The following is a 13,799-nucleotide window of genomic DNA, read 5'->3' as shown; positions in this document are numbered from 1 at the left end:
AAACAGAAGTTTAATTTTTAGAGTTATTACCAAAGCTTTTTTAAAATGTGAACCTAATACCACATGTATAAGGTCACTTTTTGAACTCATTTTAAGTCTTTGTCTGCTAAGTTCTTTTGTTTATTCAGAGTTGTGAAGTTGATGTTAAAATGTTTTTCCTTCTAAGGTCATACCTTCTTAAAGGTGAGGATATACTGCCTTTGTCCAAATGACATGGGATGATGGGGGAAGGTGTACTTACTTCTATTTTTCAGCCCTTTCCAAAGGAGTTGTGAATTACAGCTTCTTGAAGCATTCCCACGGGTTCTTTGTAGCCAACCTGGTTTTATATTCAGTGAGATTAGGGAGGAGAGAGAACGTTGAGTGATGTGAAAGGCCATTTTTCTTCCTAAGGGAATTAGTTTGGCCAGTAAGTATCAGCCAGTATTTTATTGAAATAGTATGTAATTCAAATTGCCTTGTGCAACTTTGCTGAGTTTTAGAAACCAGCATTTCTGATATCATTCAATGTAAGTCTTTAGTCACCAGTCCAGTTAACTGGTATCAACACTGCTTGGTAAGAGTCTGATAAAGTTAAAGCCTGTCTAAGTTTTGGGAGAGTCCTAGAGCAAGAGCAAGAAACAAAAACCTTTACCTCAAGCTTCATGCAAGTGGAAGGCTAGAAAGTAACTTCTGAAATTCATTTTTGGAGTGATATTTTTAAAGTGAAGTTTGCTTAGGAATATTTAAGAGGCTAGAGAGAGTTTAGAAAAACATTTGGAAAAGTAGGTGGTTTGTAAGATTTAGAGTCTTTAGAGGCATTAATAGAAATGTATATGTGAACCAGCTTTTTAAATTATTTACCTTTAAAATGAAACATAAAAGGTATGTTCATTCTCGCTTCCTCACCACCAATTGTGGAGAAAGTATAAAACAAGAGGCCTAAGTTCCTGAGAATATGCTAGTTGGACTTCTTGAGTTTTTGTTGTTTTCCCTCTCCTGTTCTTAAGTTCTTCATGCTATCTCCTCCTAGGGAGAGAGCTCTCTCCTCATTTAGCTAAGTTAAGATTTGATTTGTAAGTTAAGATTTGCCTTTTTGTAACTTACTGCTAGATTATACAGCGACGTGCACTCATGTGCTCTCCCTCACGCATGTGCTCTCTCCCTGTTATCAGTTAAAGGCTGATCTTCCCTAAGGAGGCATCCTCTGGTAACAGGAGCATAGTATCTCACTGACTGCTCACTCTTGTCCATTCCCCTCTGCTGTCTGTGGAAAATGGTTTTTAAATGTAGCTTGTATTTCTTATCCTCGAATTATGTCACCCATTTAACTATTAAATTCTGAGTGGATATAAACATATAAGTCTCTTATATCTGCCTTTTAGAAATCTTGGAATAAGTTAAAGCAAATAAAATACTTGCCAGTAGTTTGACAACAGGTTCTTAGTACTTGATTCATTTCTATCTGCTAACTACAAATCAATGTCTTTAAATTTACCAAATATTATCAATAACTCCTTCCTTGATACACATTTATACTTATATTTTTTTCAGTAATTTCTTATCCTATGCTTTGCTACAAGGATCATTCTGCCCTTAAAAATGTATCTGAGATGTATGTTCTTCAGCCAGTTAGTTCTCAAGACATTTCTTGTTCTTCGCCTTGTCTCAGTTAATCCCCTATCCCCAGTTATCCCCCTTTTTCCTCTGTTATCCTCTTTCATTGTTCCCAGTGCCAGTCATTTACAATATGGCATGCATTAGTTTAGAAGAAAGTTTTAAATAACTTTTTCTTGTTTCTATGAGTTATACTTGCTTAAGTATCAGAATTTAGAAGTACTTAAAAATAGAAAGAAAATTAAAATCCCCTCTCAGAGTCACCCACAGTTAATGTTTTCAGATATGTTCTTGTAGTCTTTTTTTGCTTAGCATGTAGACAGACACATATACATACACATTTTAAAAATTGGGATTATATAATAGTGTCTTAATGCATTTTCTCTTCAATATTATTAAACTATCTTTTAAAATGTATTTTAGAAAGTTTGTATTATATTCCATCGTATGAATATTTGTAACAGCTAAGAAATCCCTTATTTAAGAGGAATAGTTTTACATGATTTTGTACTTGATTTTCCCTCACTGTGAAAGATAGGAAAACTTAGGTGTTTCTATTTTTAAAAATAAATGGGGAGAACCGGCCCTGTGGCTTAGCGGTTAAGTGCGTGCTCTCCGCTACTGGCGGCCCAGGTTCAGATCCCGGGCGCGCACCGACGCACCACTTCTCCGGCCACGCTGAGGCCGCGTCGCACATACAGCAACTAGAAGGATGTGCAACTATGACATACAACTATCTGCTGGGGCTTTGGGGAAAAAAAAGGAGGAGGATTGGCAATGGATGTTAGCTCAGAGCTGGTCTTCCTCAGCAAAAAGAGGAGGATTAGCATGGATGTTAGCTCAGGGCTGATCTTCCTCACACACAAAAAAATAAAATAAAATAAATGGGGAGTTGTGTTATCAGAGAAAGAAATTAGGAATGAGACCAGAGAGTTTTGGTACCATATGCTAGTTATATGACCTACCATGATTTCAAGTAAGGTCTTCTGAGCATGTTTTGTCATCTATAAAATTGAAAACTGATAACTATTCTCTTTCAAATAGTTGTTGAAAAGACCAAATGATGTAAAACTCATAAAAGTTTATTTCAAACTATGTGACAAATTAGCCATGTAAATGCAAAACTTTTTAATATGTGAGAGAAAGGGTGAGAGAGTCTTTCCCTAAGATTGATTTGATTTATTTTCTTATTAGGAACTCTGTCTAAACATCATTCCAACCTTTGCAAATCTTATAGACTACCCATCCATGAAAAATGCTTTGATACCAAGAATTAAAAATGCTTGTCTACAAACGTCTTCCCTTGCTGTAAGTAATTGCATGTTAATTTTTGTTTTTTTCTCTTCTCATAGGTTTATATCATTTTCTTATTGTTTAATAACTCTTTAATAGTTTGTTCATATATTTCATCTTATTTGTAGGTAACCTATATATAGTACCATAAAAGCGAGCAATATCTATAGTTTCCCTGATGTATACTTTTATAATACTGCATCCCTGACCTTCCTCCCTGTTCCCTAACTTTGAATGCTTCAGTGGAAAATTTGAGTATTTTTTTTCCTTAATCCTTTTCTGCTATAACTCACAATTTATTTTGTTGGTAGTTTTAAAATAATCGTGTGAGTTTAACTTGGTGTATAAACCTAAAAATTTTTTGAATAGCTTCCTTTTATAAACTGCCTTTATTTTTAGTCATTTATCTCTAAATTTTTTTAGCCCCTACTTACTTGCTTAGTTTCAAAAAAAGTAAATACAATAAAGCAGTGAATTAACAAGAATACAAGTGGAGGGAAGTAGTTGTACTCAAAAATCTGGGCCAAGAGTTGCCTCTTTTGAATACAAAATTTTAACACTAAGTTACTTGGTAGTCAAAGAGGTAGAGTAAATAACATAAATCTCATTATCTCACATGGGGAGCAATAAGTGTTCCCAGCCTTTTCTCTAAGACTAAATCATAAGAATTTATCTCATTGATATTTCTTTACAGAAGTAACATTGAATACTCTCTTCAAATAGCAGCTTTAGAAAAGAGGGAGAAATATCCTTCGTTCACCTAAACAGCTCTTTATATTGATGTTTGATAATGGCCATATTATTAAATTTGCATTTTATAAAGATAGATCTTATCCATGTTTATTCAATGAAATGTGAATTTAAATAAAAATGAACGTTTGTAGCTTAATAGAATTATAGGCAAAAGCAGTTTAAATAATGACAAGATTTTACCTTATAGCCATCTAATCCATTTTAGTTTATGTTTTTCTTGGTAGAAAGGCTCTGAGATGGAAAACAACACCAAAGTAGGAAAATATATCATTGCTTACTGATATGAACAAGAATGAAATGAAGTAAAGAAACCTAAGTTTTGATTCTGACTCTCCTAACTATTCCTGTTCCCTTGGACAAGTCACTATGCCTCTCTGAGTCTCTTTCTTCATTAGCATTAAAAGGACTTGAAATGCAGTCCTTTTCTCTGAAATTTTCTAATTTTTTTTTTTTCAAGTTACCTAAAAGTGTCAGGCATATAGACGACTTTTCCTTTTTTCTTTTTGGCTGGGAAGATTCACCCTGAGCTGACATCTATTGCCAGTCTTCCTCTTTTTGCTTTAGGAAGATTCGCCCTGGGTAACATCTGTGCCAATCTTCCTCTGTTTTGTATGTGGGTCGCCACCACAGCTTGACCGCTGACGAATGGCCTAGGTCCGTGCCTGGGAGCTGAACTCGAGCTGCTGAAGTGGAGCTCGCTGAACTTAATCACTAGGCCATAGGGTTGGCCCTGAAATTTTCTAATTTTATGATTGAATTTTCAAAATAGGTAGTAGTAATATACAGCTTAAAATTCAGTTTTCAAAATGCCCTTTAAAACATCACATAAGCCATACTATATTTTATGGAAGCATAAATTTATTTTAGCATACATTTTGTGAAAGTACATGTTCTGGTTTAGTTCTAAGTTTGTATGCAGAGTGAGGCAGGAAGCATGAATTTTTAAATTAAATGATCAGTATTAATGCCCAGGGATGTTTATATCTCTTTTTAAGATGCCAACTTAGCCCTTAAAGGATATCATTTGCAAGGAGTTATAATGAATGTATTTAGAACAGTAACTCTGGAATGGATTTGCATTTTATATGCTATGTTCAATGCTCCTCCTTCAGAGTGGCAAATTTGAACTCCTGAGTTGCATTCATAGACATAGGCCTCTAAGGTTTAAAAATTCTAACTAGGAAATTCTTGAAACATGAGTCACGAGTTAGAACTGTATTTTAATACTGTTCCCTAAAAATAAAGAAAAATAAATTCTACACAGAATTAGGTAAAATGCCCTCAAGAGCTCTATTAAATAAAATAAAATTAAACTGGTATTTCCAGTTTCTCTTTATATATATTTATAGACACACACACGTATATAAAGAATGCAGCAATTCCTTTTATAAAACTGATTCTAAGAGCAAGTTAAGCCTTTAGATATCTTTTTGAATTTATAATACTGCTTGTGTTTAAATTTCAGAAAACAATTGTACATTATTTTTCAGAAATTTTTTTCATCTTTCTTGCAGAAATATGGTGCTTTTTTAACCAACTAAATTTTCTGCTTCTCTTAGTTTAGTTTTTTTGAAAACTGGAGTTTTGTTGATATTATGATCCTGACTCAAAGTGTTCTGTCTTAACAAATTCTAGCTAAAAAAATAGTGTGAAATATTTATCAAAATAGTCAAATGAATATAGGTAGGATTTTGATAAAAGAGCTCCTAAATATCAGGTTTTAGTAGCTGTATTAAAGATTTAGAAATAGAAAACTTTATGTAGGACAAATATAGATACTCTTCACATGTTGTTAAAATATTTAGTTTAAGGATGAATTGAACCTGAGTTAGAGAAAAGTACTGGAAGCCCAGTAAATTGATAACTTGGTGGGAGAATGTAGTCCTTTTTATAATTCAGGTGTTCCCAAGGAAATGTTCTTCATAAACATATATATAGTAAAGCTTCTCAATACTAATCACTTTGTTTAAAATGATCCAAAATTGAAGTCATTCCTTCCCTTTAGCTAACTAGAGTCCTGGTAATCGTAAATTCTTTCTGAAACAAGTCAGAGGAATTAGTAAATATATGAATTTCCTTTATTAATAAAGGATAAGAGCTTTTAAACTCACTTTTATTCTTGAGATTTTAACATATATCTATGTGAAGATTAAATTTACACTTAAATATTTTGTTCTAGATTGCAAAGACTTCAAATGACTAATGCAATTTTTCTCTTTTAATAGGTTCGTGTAAACTCATTAGTGTGCTTAGGAAAGATTTTGGAGTACTTGGATAAGTGGTTTGTACTTGATGATATTCTGCCCTTCTTACAACAGATTCCATCCAAGGAACCTGCAGTCCTCATGGGAATTTTAGGTAGCTGAAAACTTAATGTCGTTTGATGCTACTTTATCATTTTATAGTCATGTAAATAAATTTTACAATGTATAAAACCATTGTACTCTGCTTTTATGTATATAGCATTCAGTAGTTGAAGAATGATAGGATGAATGCCATGATATAACTTTTCTTTGTGTTAATTTTAGCAAAAGCAGTGGAACCTTGACATTTACAGAGGAAAAAGACATTTGGTAATCTTAGCTTCACAAATATTGTGATAGCATTTAGTTTTCCCTGTAAAATGGTACCAAATAAGAGGCAAACAAAGCGACTTAAAATGTTCATACCAGTCTTAATAATAATACCTGATGTTTATTTGGTACCTAATTTGTAAGAGACATTATGTTGAGTGTTTTTTCTGCATTGTTTTATTTTATCTTCTGCGAAATCCAGTGAAATAGGTACTATTATTTCTGTTTTACAATAAGGAAACTGAGGCTCAGAGAAGTAAAGTAAGTTATTCAAGATTACACAGCCGATAAATGGTAGAGCTAATTTTTAATTTAGGTATGTTTAAATCTTAATCAGTATGTTTCACTGCTAAGTAATGTGCTGATGAAGTATATTAGCCTTACAGCACATTGTATTCTGTCAGCATAATTACAAATTACTCTATCAAGAAACTCTGAAATTGTTTATAAATAAAGCTAAGAAAATCCAATATGAAATTGCTGGGGGTCTGCTGTATTAATAGAAACAGACACAGCTGTAGAATCACAAAAACATTAAAAAGTTCACTTTTTACTAAATTCTAAGTTCTTTGTTAATTTTGAAGAAAAACTTTACTTGGCTGTGTATTTTTAACACTTGACTATAGTGCCTGATCTGTAGAAAGCCCTCAGTAAATATTTGTAGGACTACTCAGCAAGTAATGTATTGTAGACCTCTGTAGACATAGAACTTTTGGGATAACGTATGAAACTTTTGGGCTCAAAGAAATTAGTCTTCTTGAGGAGGAGTTTGACATAGTGGAAAGAGCCCTAGCCTCAGTCCTGGCTGTGTCAGTTCCTGGAGTGATTTTGAAAAGTTTCTTCGTCTATCAAATGAGAATAAAAATAACATCATTGTAGGAGTCTTGTGAGAATTCAGTGAAATCACTGAAGGGAAAGTAATGAGCATAGTGCCTAGCAAATAAGCATTAGTAGGTGCTTATTAAAGTTATTCTTTGAGTATATAAGTGAAGTGTATATTAACAGTAGAATAATAGGAGATGGTGTGTTTAAATCTTTGGATTATATACAAAATGCTTATAACAGAAAAGCACTCAGAGAATGAGGAGCAAATGTGTTCAGTTTACTAAATGAAGGCTTTGTGGAATAGGTGTAACAAGCAGGGTCTTGAAGGTCGAGTAAATAGGATTGTGTGGAGTTGAATTAAGTTATTAAGGTTCACACATGTTGAGTCTAATTGGTTAAAGAAGTGAATAAAGGTATAGGATCTATACTTACACACTTTAAAATAGATGTCTCAAGTTTGAGTGAGAGGTTTGAAATATATATTTAGATGTTTTCAGGATAGACAGACGTTCTGTAACCTTACTGCTGCACTGTAAGAACTGTACCTAGTTCTGATAGGCTTTTAATGTTATACTATCATTAAATGTGCTGTTAAACCAAAAGAATACAGGGTAAATATGTCATAGTGTTTAAATCTAAACTGATGATAAAGCTGAAATCATTCTGATCCATATGTAAGAGCATCCTCATTCTAAGCACTGATAAGGAAAAATTTGTAACTACACTAATTATCAAGACATTTTATATAGATACACTGTTTTCCTAATTTCTATTAATTTGTGGTGTTGAATGATAAAATTTGTCTCATTCTTTTCTAACAGGTATTTACAAATGTACTTTTACTCATAAGAAGTTGGGAATCACCAAAGAGCAGCTTGCTGGAAAAGTATTGCCTCATCTGATTCCCCTGAGTATTGAAAACAATCTTAATCTCAATCAGGTAGGAGTAGTTTTGTGCTTTATTCAATTTATTCAGCTTATTGTTTTCTTGACATTTAATATATAATATATTATATGTAAATATCACTAAAAGAAGGAAAAATATGCCACAGAGTTAAATGAAGAAAGTTTATGGGTTCAGAGTAACGAGTATATGAGGTGAAAGGATGGATTTTTGCAGGCTTCATTGGGAGATAGTAAATGAAAAGAACGTTGAAAGATGTGTAGGATTTGAGGCTCCTTAAAATTTGGGGATGGGAAGTTGACATGAACAAAGAAAAAATTTAATGCTGTAATGTGTCTGGGGTATGTATTCATTATTTATTGTTACATAACAAATCACCACAAACTTGATGATTTAAAACAACATACATGTATTATCTCATAGTTTCTGTGGGTCAGCCAAACCAGGGATGGATTCTCTGCTCAGAGCTTCTCACAATGCTGCAATCAAATGCTGAGGTCTCATCTGAAGGCTCAACTGGGGGAAAGATCTGCTTCTAAACTCACTTACATGGTTGTTGGCAGGATTGAGTTCCTTTTGGGCTGTTGGACTGAAGGCCTCAGTTCCTAGCTCTCTGTTAGCTGGATGCCACTGTCAATTCCTTACTTCATGGGCCTCTCCAACATGGCAGCTTGTTTCATTGAAGCCAGAAAGAGAGAGTCTGCTAGAAAGATGGAAGTTACAGTTTCTTATAATGTAATCAAGTAAATGACATCCCATTAGCTTTGCTGTATTCTATTGGTTACAGGCAAGTCACAGGTCCTGCCCACGCTCAAAAATAGGGGATTACACAAAGACATGAGTAGCAGAGTGTGGAGATAATTGGGAGCCATTTTAGAGTCTATCTGCCACAAAGAATGAATAATCCAGTTTGACTGAGAGATGCCTATAATACAGTAGGGGAGTAATGGGAGAAAGACAAATTGAGACTAGAATTAAATGCCTGTCTGATTTAGATATTTGAGCTTTCAAGATGTGATAAGTGTTAGAGCAAAGGTGTAATGTGTTTAAAGATTATTATAGAATTATCTCTCTACGTACCTCTATCACTGGAGTATCACAGCTGTATACTAATGTGTCTGACTCTCCTGGAAGGCTGGTTATTATCGCTTATTCTTCATTATATCCCCAGCACTTAGTGCAGTGCCAGAAACAAAAATAGTTATCGAATTGAGAGAATTTGAGGTACAAAGTAATGACAAGGCATTTTGTTTACCATAGAAATAGTATTTAATGAAGTATAAATTGAAAAGACTGGGAAGGGTTACTGTTTAATTGAGAGTATCAGAAATGGATAGGCAGGCAAGATTTGGAATTAAGGACTGAAAGTGAATTAGAGCAGTAAAGGAAGCAGAAAGCTGGGAGTTAAGCAAGAGAGCTTTTGGCATATGGGAGATGCTGAGGGAATGGAATTTTGGAGTTAGAGAAATTTGTAAAATTAATCAGATCCAAAATTTCATTTGAAGTGGTAGGGTAGGCCTCTGAAAGTTTGTGTCCCTAGATTTCAGTTTTTGGCTTGATAGTTTCTTCATATCTTGGATGGCAGGGTTGAGTTTATGACTGGCAGAAAGAGAGACAGTGATTATTGGGAAAGAATAGAATAATAAGGTGCCTAGGATAGTCTTCAACGTTTGGTCATTTCTGTTCTTACTTTCATATTTATGATTTGGGGTGTTTGAAAATATTCCCAAATGCTTATTTCAGGATATATAATTCCATTTGAAATGTGGTATTAGTTTTCTTCAGCTTTATGGTTAATTTTTAAGGAGCCTATTTTCATCAATAGGAATACTTTGATTCGTATCTTCTGGTATTTTACAGTACAGTAGTCTCCCCTTATCCAAGGGGGATACGTTCCAAGACCCCCAGTGGATGCCTGAAACTGCAGATAGTACCAAACCCTATATATCCTATGTTTTTCCCTATACGTACATACCTATGATAATTTATAAATATAATATAATTTATAAATTAGGCACAGTAAGAGGTTAACAACTAATAAAAAAATAGGAAAATTATAACAATATAATGTAATAAAAGTTACTGTAGGGGCTGGCCCAGTGGTATAGTGGTTAAGTTTGTGTGCTCTGCTTTGGCAGCCCGGGATTCACGGGTTCAGATCCTGGGCACGACCCTACTCACGGCTCATCAAGTCATGCTGAGGCGGCGTCCCACATAGAGCAACTAGAAGGATGTACAGCTGTGACATACAACTATCTACTGGGGCTTGGGGGAGGAAAAAAAGGAGGAAGATGGACAACAGATGTTAGCTCAGGGCCAATCTTCCTAAAAAAAAAAAATTAATTAAAAAAAAAAAGTTACTGTAGATCTTAGCAACCTCAGCATACAGTTTTTTTTCTTTCTTTAAGTTGAGAACTTTCACTTAAAAGAACTGCTTTACAGCTTCTCCTTGGCGTATGTGAATTGCCAGCATCACTACTCTTGTGCTTTGGGGCCATTATTAAGTAAAATAGGAATTACTTGAACACAAGCACTATAATACTGCACCAGTCCATGGCTGCTAAGTGACTAAAGGGCAGGTAGCGTGGATATGCTGGACAAAGGGATGATTCACGTCCCAGGTCAGATGGAGCGGGACAGCACGAGATTTCGTCATGCTACTCAGAATGGCGTGCAATTTAAAACTTATGAATTGTTTATCTCTGGAATTTTCCATTTAATATTTTCAGACCGCGGTTGATAGCAGGTAACTGAAACCCTGGAAAGCAAAACCACAGATAAGGATGGGGAGCTACTGTAGTTACCATGGATGTGGTTTGCTTTCCTGTTCATTTCATGGACATTATTCCTAATTTAAGACTGCCCTCTTCTGTCAGTTCTGATTTAAAATAATCTAAGTAAATTATGCATTATATGAAAAAGATAAAGTAACTTAGGAAAATACATTTTTAGCATTTGATTAAAAAGCAGCAAATACCATGTAGCAATCAAAATAATTACAACTTGTGTTGTAGGGTTCCTAAGATTCAATGATTCAATACGAGGACTCACAGGCCTTAGCATGTGGTGCTCACAGCCATGATTTATTATGGTGAAAGGGTACAAAGCAAAATCAGCAAATGGAGAAGGCTCCTAGGGCAAAGTCTAGGGGAAACCAGGGTCAAGCTTCCAGAGTCGTCATCTGGTAGAGTCACACAGAACACTTATTTTCCCTGGTAATAAGTTGTGGCAATATTTGTGAAATGTTGCCAACCAGGGAAGCTCATTAGGAACTCAGTGCCCAGAGTTTTTATTGGGGGCTGATCAAGTAGCTCCCTCTGCCTGTCATGTAATCAAATTCCAGACTCCCAGAAGGAAAGCAGGTGTTCAGCATAAAACATTTTTTGTACAGTTTAGGCACAGTGAGCCACTATGATCATTTAATGGTGGGAACCCTTCTGGACACCGCCAAGGACCGACTTTGCAAGCAGGCCTTTCCAAGGATAGCAGTTCAGGCCTACTATGTTAACTCTTCTTTGCCAACCACGTGCAACAATATGGATGAATCTCACAAACATAATGCTTATTAAATGAAGCCAGATGCAGAAGAGGATCTGCAGAATGATTCCATTTATATAAAGGACAGAAAAACAGTCAAAACTACACTGCTAGAAGTCAGAATAATGTTTACTCATAGGGCGACGGGTTGGGAAATAACTGGAAGAGGGGCACAAGGAAGCTTCTGGGGTCCTGTCAATGTTCTGTTTCTTCATCTAGCTAGTGGTTAAAATCAGTTTGTGAATTTTTTGAGATGCGCACTTGTATACTTTTCTGTTAGTATATTGTATTTCATTAAAAAGTTAAATGACTTAATTTGACTTAAATGACTTTCAGCAGGGAGTCAGTCATGGTAAACTGCTGAGGGTTTATGCCTTTAGTTACCCTCATGGTAAGACAAAGGATAAACGGATGATAGAGCATGATGAGAGGCAGTGTGATGTAGTAGAAAAGAGCAGAAGCTTTGGAGACAAACTTAGTATGAATTCTAATTCTGCTGTATGTTATTTAGTATCTCTGAGTTAAGTTGCTTTCTCTCTTGCTGAGCCTGTTTTCTCATTTATAAAACAGAAATTTTAATAAACCTACTTTGAAGAGTTGTGGGGAATAGTAAAAGAGTGTATGTGTAAACACTCAGCACAAAGATGTAATTACAAGATTTAGGGAGGAGAAGAAAGCAGTTTCTAGATTCTTCCTGTAATATATGGTATTATTCTAATGAACTGTTTATGATGATCCTGAAGTACCATAAAAATTATCGTTTAACCGAAGTTCAACCAAAGCTTAAACTGTGTTAATACATAGCGTTAGATATACTTTATGAATATTAATTGTTTCAAAGTTAGATTATGTACATTTAATATTTCTACTAACTTTTTAGAAAACAAGGTTTATTTTAGCCAAACTTGTCGTTTTTATAAGAATCTGAATAAACAGTAATTTTTATGCATTATTAAGCAGATTGTTTCCAGATATGCACAAATTCAGATGGTCAGTTTCGGATTATTCTAGGAAAATCGATATGTAGTAACTGCTGGGGGTGAATTTATATAAGACCCCTGAATAAGAGCTGTTACACCATTCAGGATATAAAACTTATTGAGACATGTTATCTGGAACTTAAAAGCCTCATCAACTACATCACCAACCTACAAAAGATATTGTAAAAGCTTGCTATGATATGCTGAGTTTAAATATACTATTCTTGTGACATCAGTGCTATGCCTAGGTCTTATTCTGGTAAAAATAGAGAATATTATGATTAACTCGTTATATTATCTTATTAGATGACATTTGCTGCTAATTTAAAACATTATAACCATATCAATTTCTCATTATACCAGTTCAATTCTTTCATTTCCGTCATAAAAGAGATGCTTAATAGATTGGAGTCTGAACATAAGACTAAACTGGAGCAGCTTCACATAATGCAAGAACAGCAGAAGTAAGTAGGCTGCATATGAATTGCACATCGTCCAAGAGTGAGACTCAAGTTATCTCGTTGATTTTCTGGAATATGGACTAGAAAAATTGATGGGTTTCAATTTGACCATATAGAAGACATTTAAAATTTTTCCAAAATACTAAGTTGAACTGAGTTAGAATAGAATGTTGTTGAAAATCTGATGTCATTTCTCAGCACAAAAGTATAATATGATATAATCTTAGCATTTTCTCTATATAAAGAAAATTCTATTTCTGAGACAATCTCTTCTTAGCATTAGCTGCTGGCATCAGGGTGCTGATGACCAAGAGGACCACTTGTAAATATTTTTCGAACCTATGAAATCCTGGTGTTTTGATTTCTCCCTTTCTCTTTTCTCTTACTCCAGAAACATTTATAGAGCATTCATGTCGTATGTAATACCACAGCATCTACCTCTTTTTTTTTTTAGGGAGGATTTTCTAAATTAGTTCCAGAATACTAGTATTCAAAGGAAGAAAGGAAAGGTGAAAATTATTCCCTGGAGAATGCCTTTATTAAAATCAAATCTCCACTATATTCTTTGCCCCAGAGAAAAACACATGATTTTAGGATGCCTGTTAAAGTTTAGTCTTGAGCCAAAAGACATCTGAAAATCAGTAAAATTGATCTTAATCATGAGTAAGATCCTCAAATAGAAGCTTTTTAGCTTCTCCCCACGTGTGAGATGAAGGCTTATGGAAGTAAATATACAAGGTGTAGAATGATATGAAATAAATAGCCCTTTGTATGCTCTAAAGTGTTCTGTGATGTATTGTATTTATGATGTATGATGGACTGACTATATTAACATAGGCACCCTGAAAAATAATTTTTAAAAATTTATAACAGAAAT

The 13,799-nt window shown here is 34.4% G+C and overlaps 1 protein-coding gene across 4 annotated transcripts in view; it reads left to right on the top strand.

The window, feature by feature from the left end:
• The window catches only part of SCYL2 (SCY1 like pseudokinase 2), a 68,386-nt gene that overhangs the window by 48,125 nt on the left and 6,462 nt on the right, over positions 1-13,799 (top strand). For all 4 annotated transcript variants that reach the window (XM_058568578.1, XM_058568580.1, XM_058568579.1 and 1 more), the window contains 4 exons: positions 2,791-2,904; positions 5,868-6,000; positions 7,862-7,980; positions 12,825-12,925. In XM_058568578.1, the coding sequence (XP_058424561.1) occupies positions 2,791-2,904; positions 5,868-6,000; positions 7,862-7,980; positions 12,825-12,925 (467 nt within the window). The remainder of the gene's footprint in view (positions 1-2,790; positions 2,905-5,867; positions 6,001-7,861; positions 7,981-12,824; positions 12,926-13,799) is intronic.

This window comes from Diceros bicornis, chromosome 25, assembly GCF_020826845.1.
Source record: "Diceros bicornis minor isolate mBicDic1 chromosome 25, mDicBic1.mat.cur, whole genome shotgun sequence".
NCBI classification, from domain to species: domain Eukaryota; kingdom Metazoa; phylum Chordata; class Mammalia; order Perissodactyla; family Rhinocerotidae; genus Diceros; species Diceros bicornis.
This window is presented reverse-complemented; position numbering and strand designations above follow the sequence as displayed.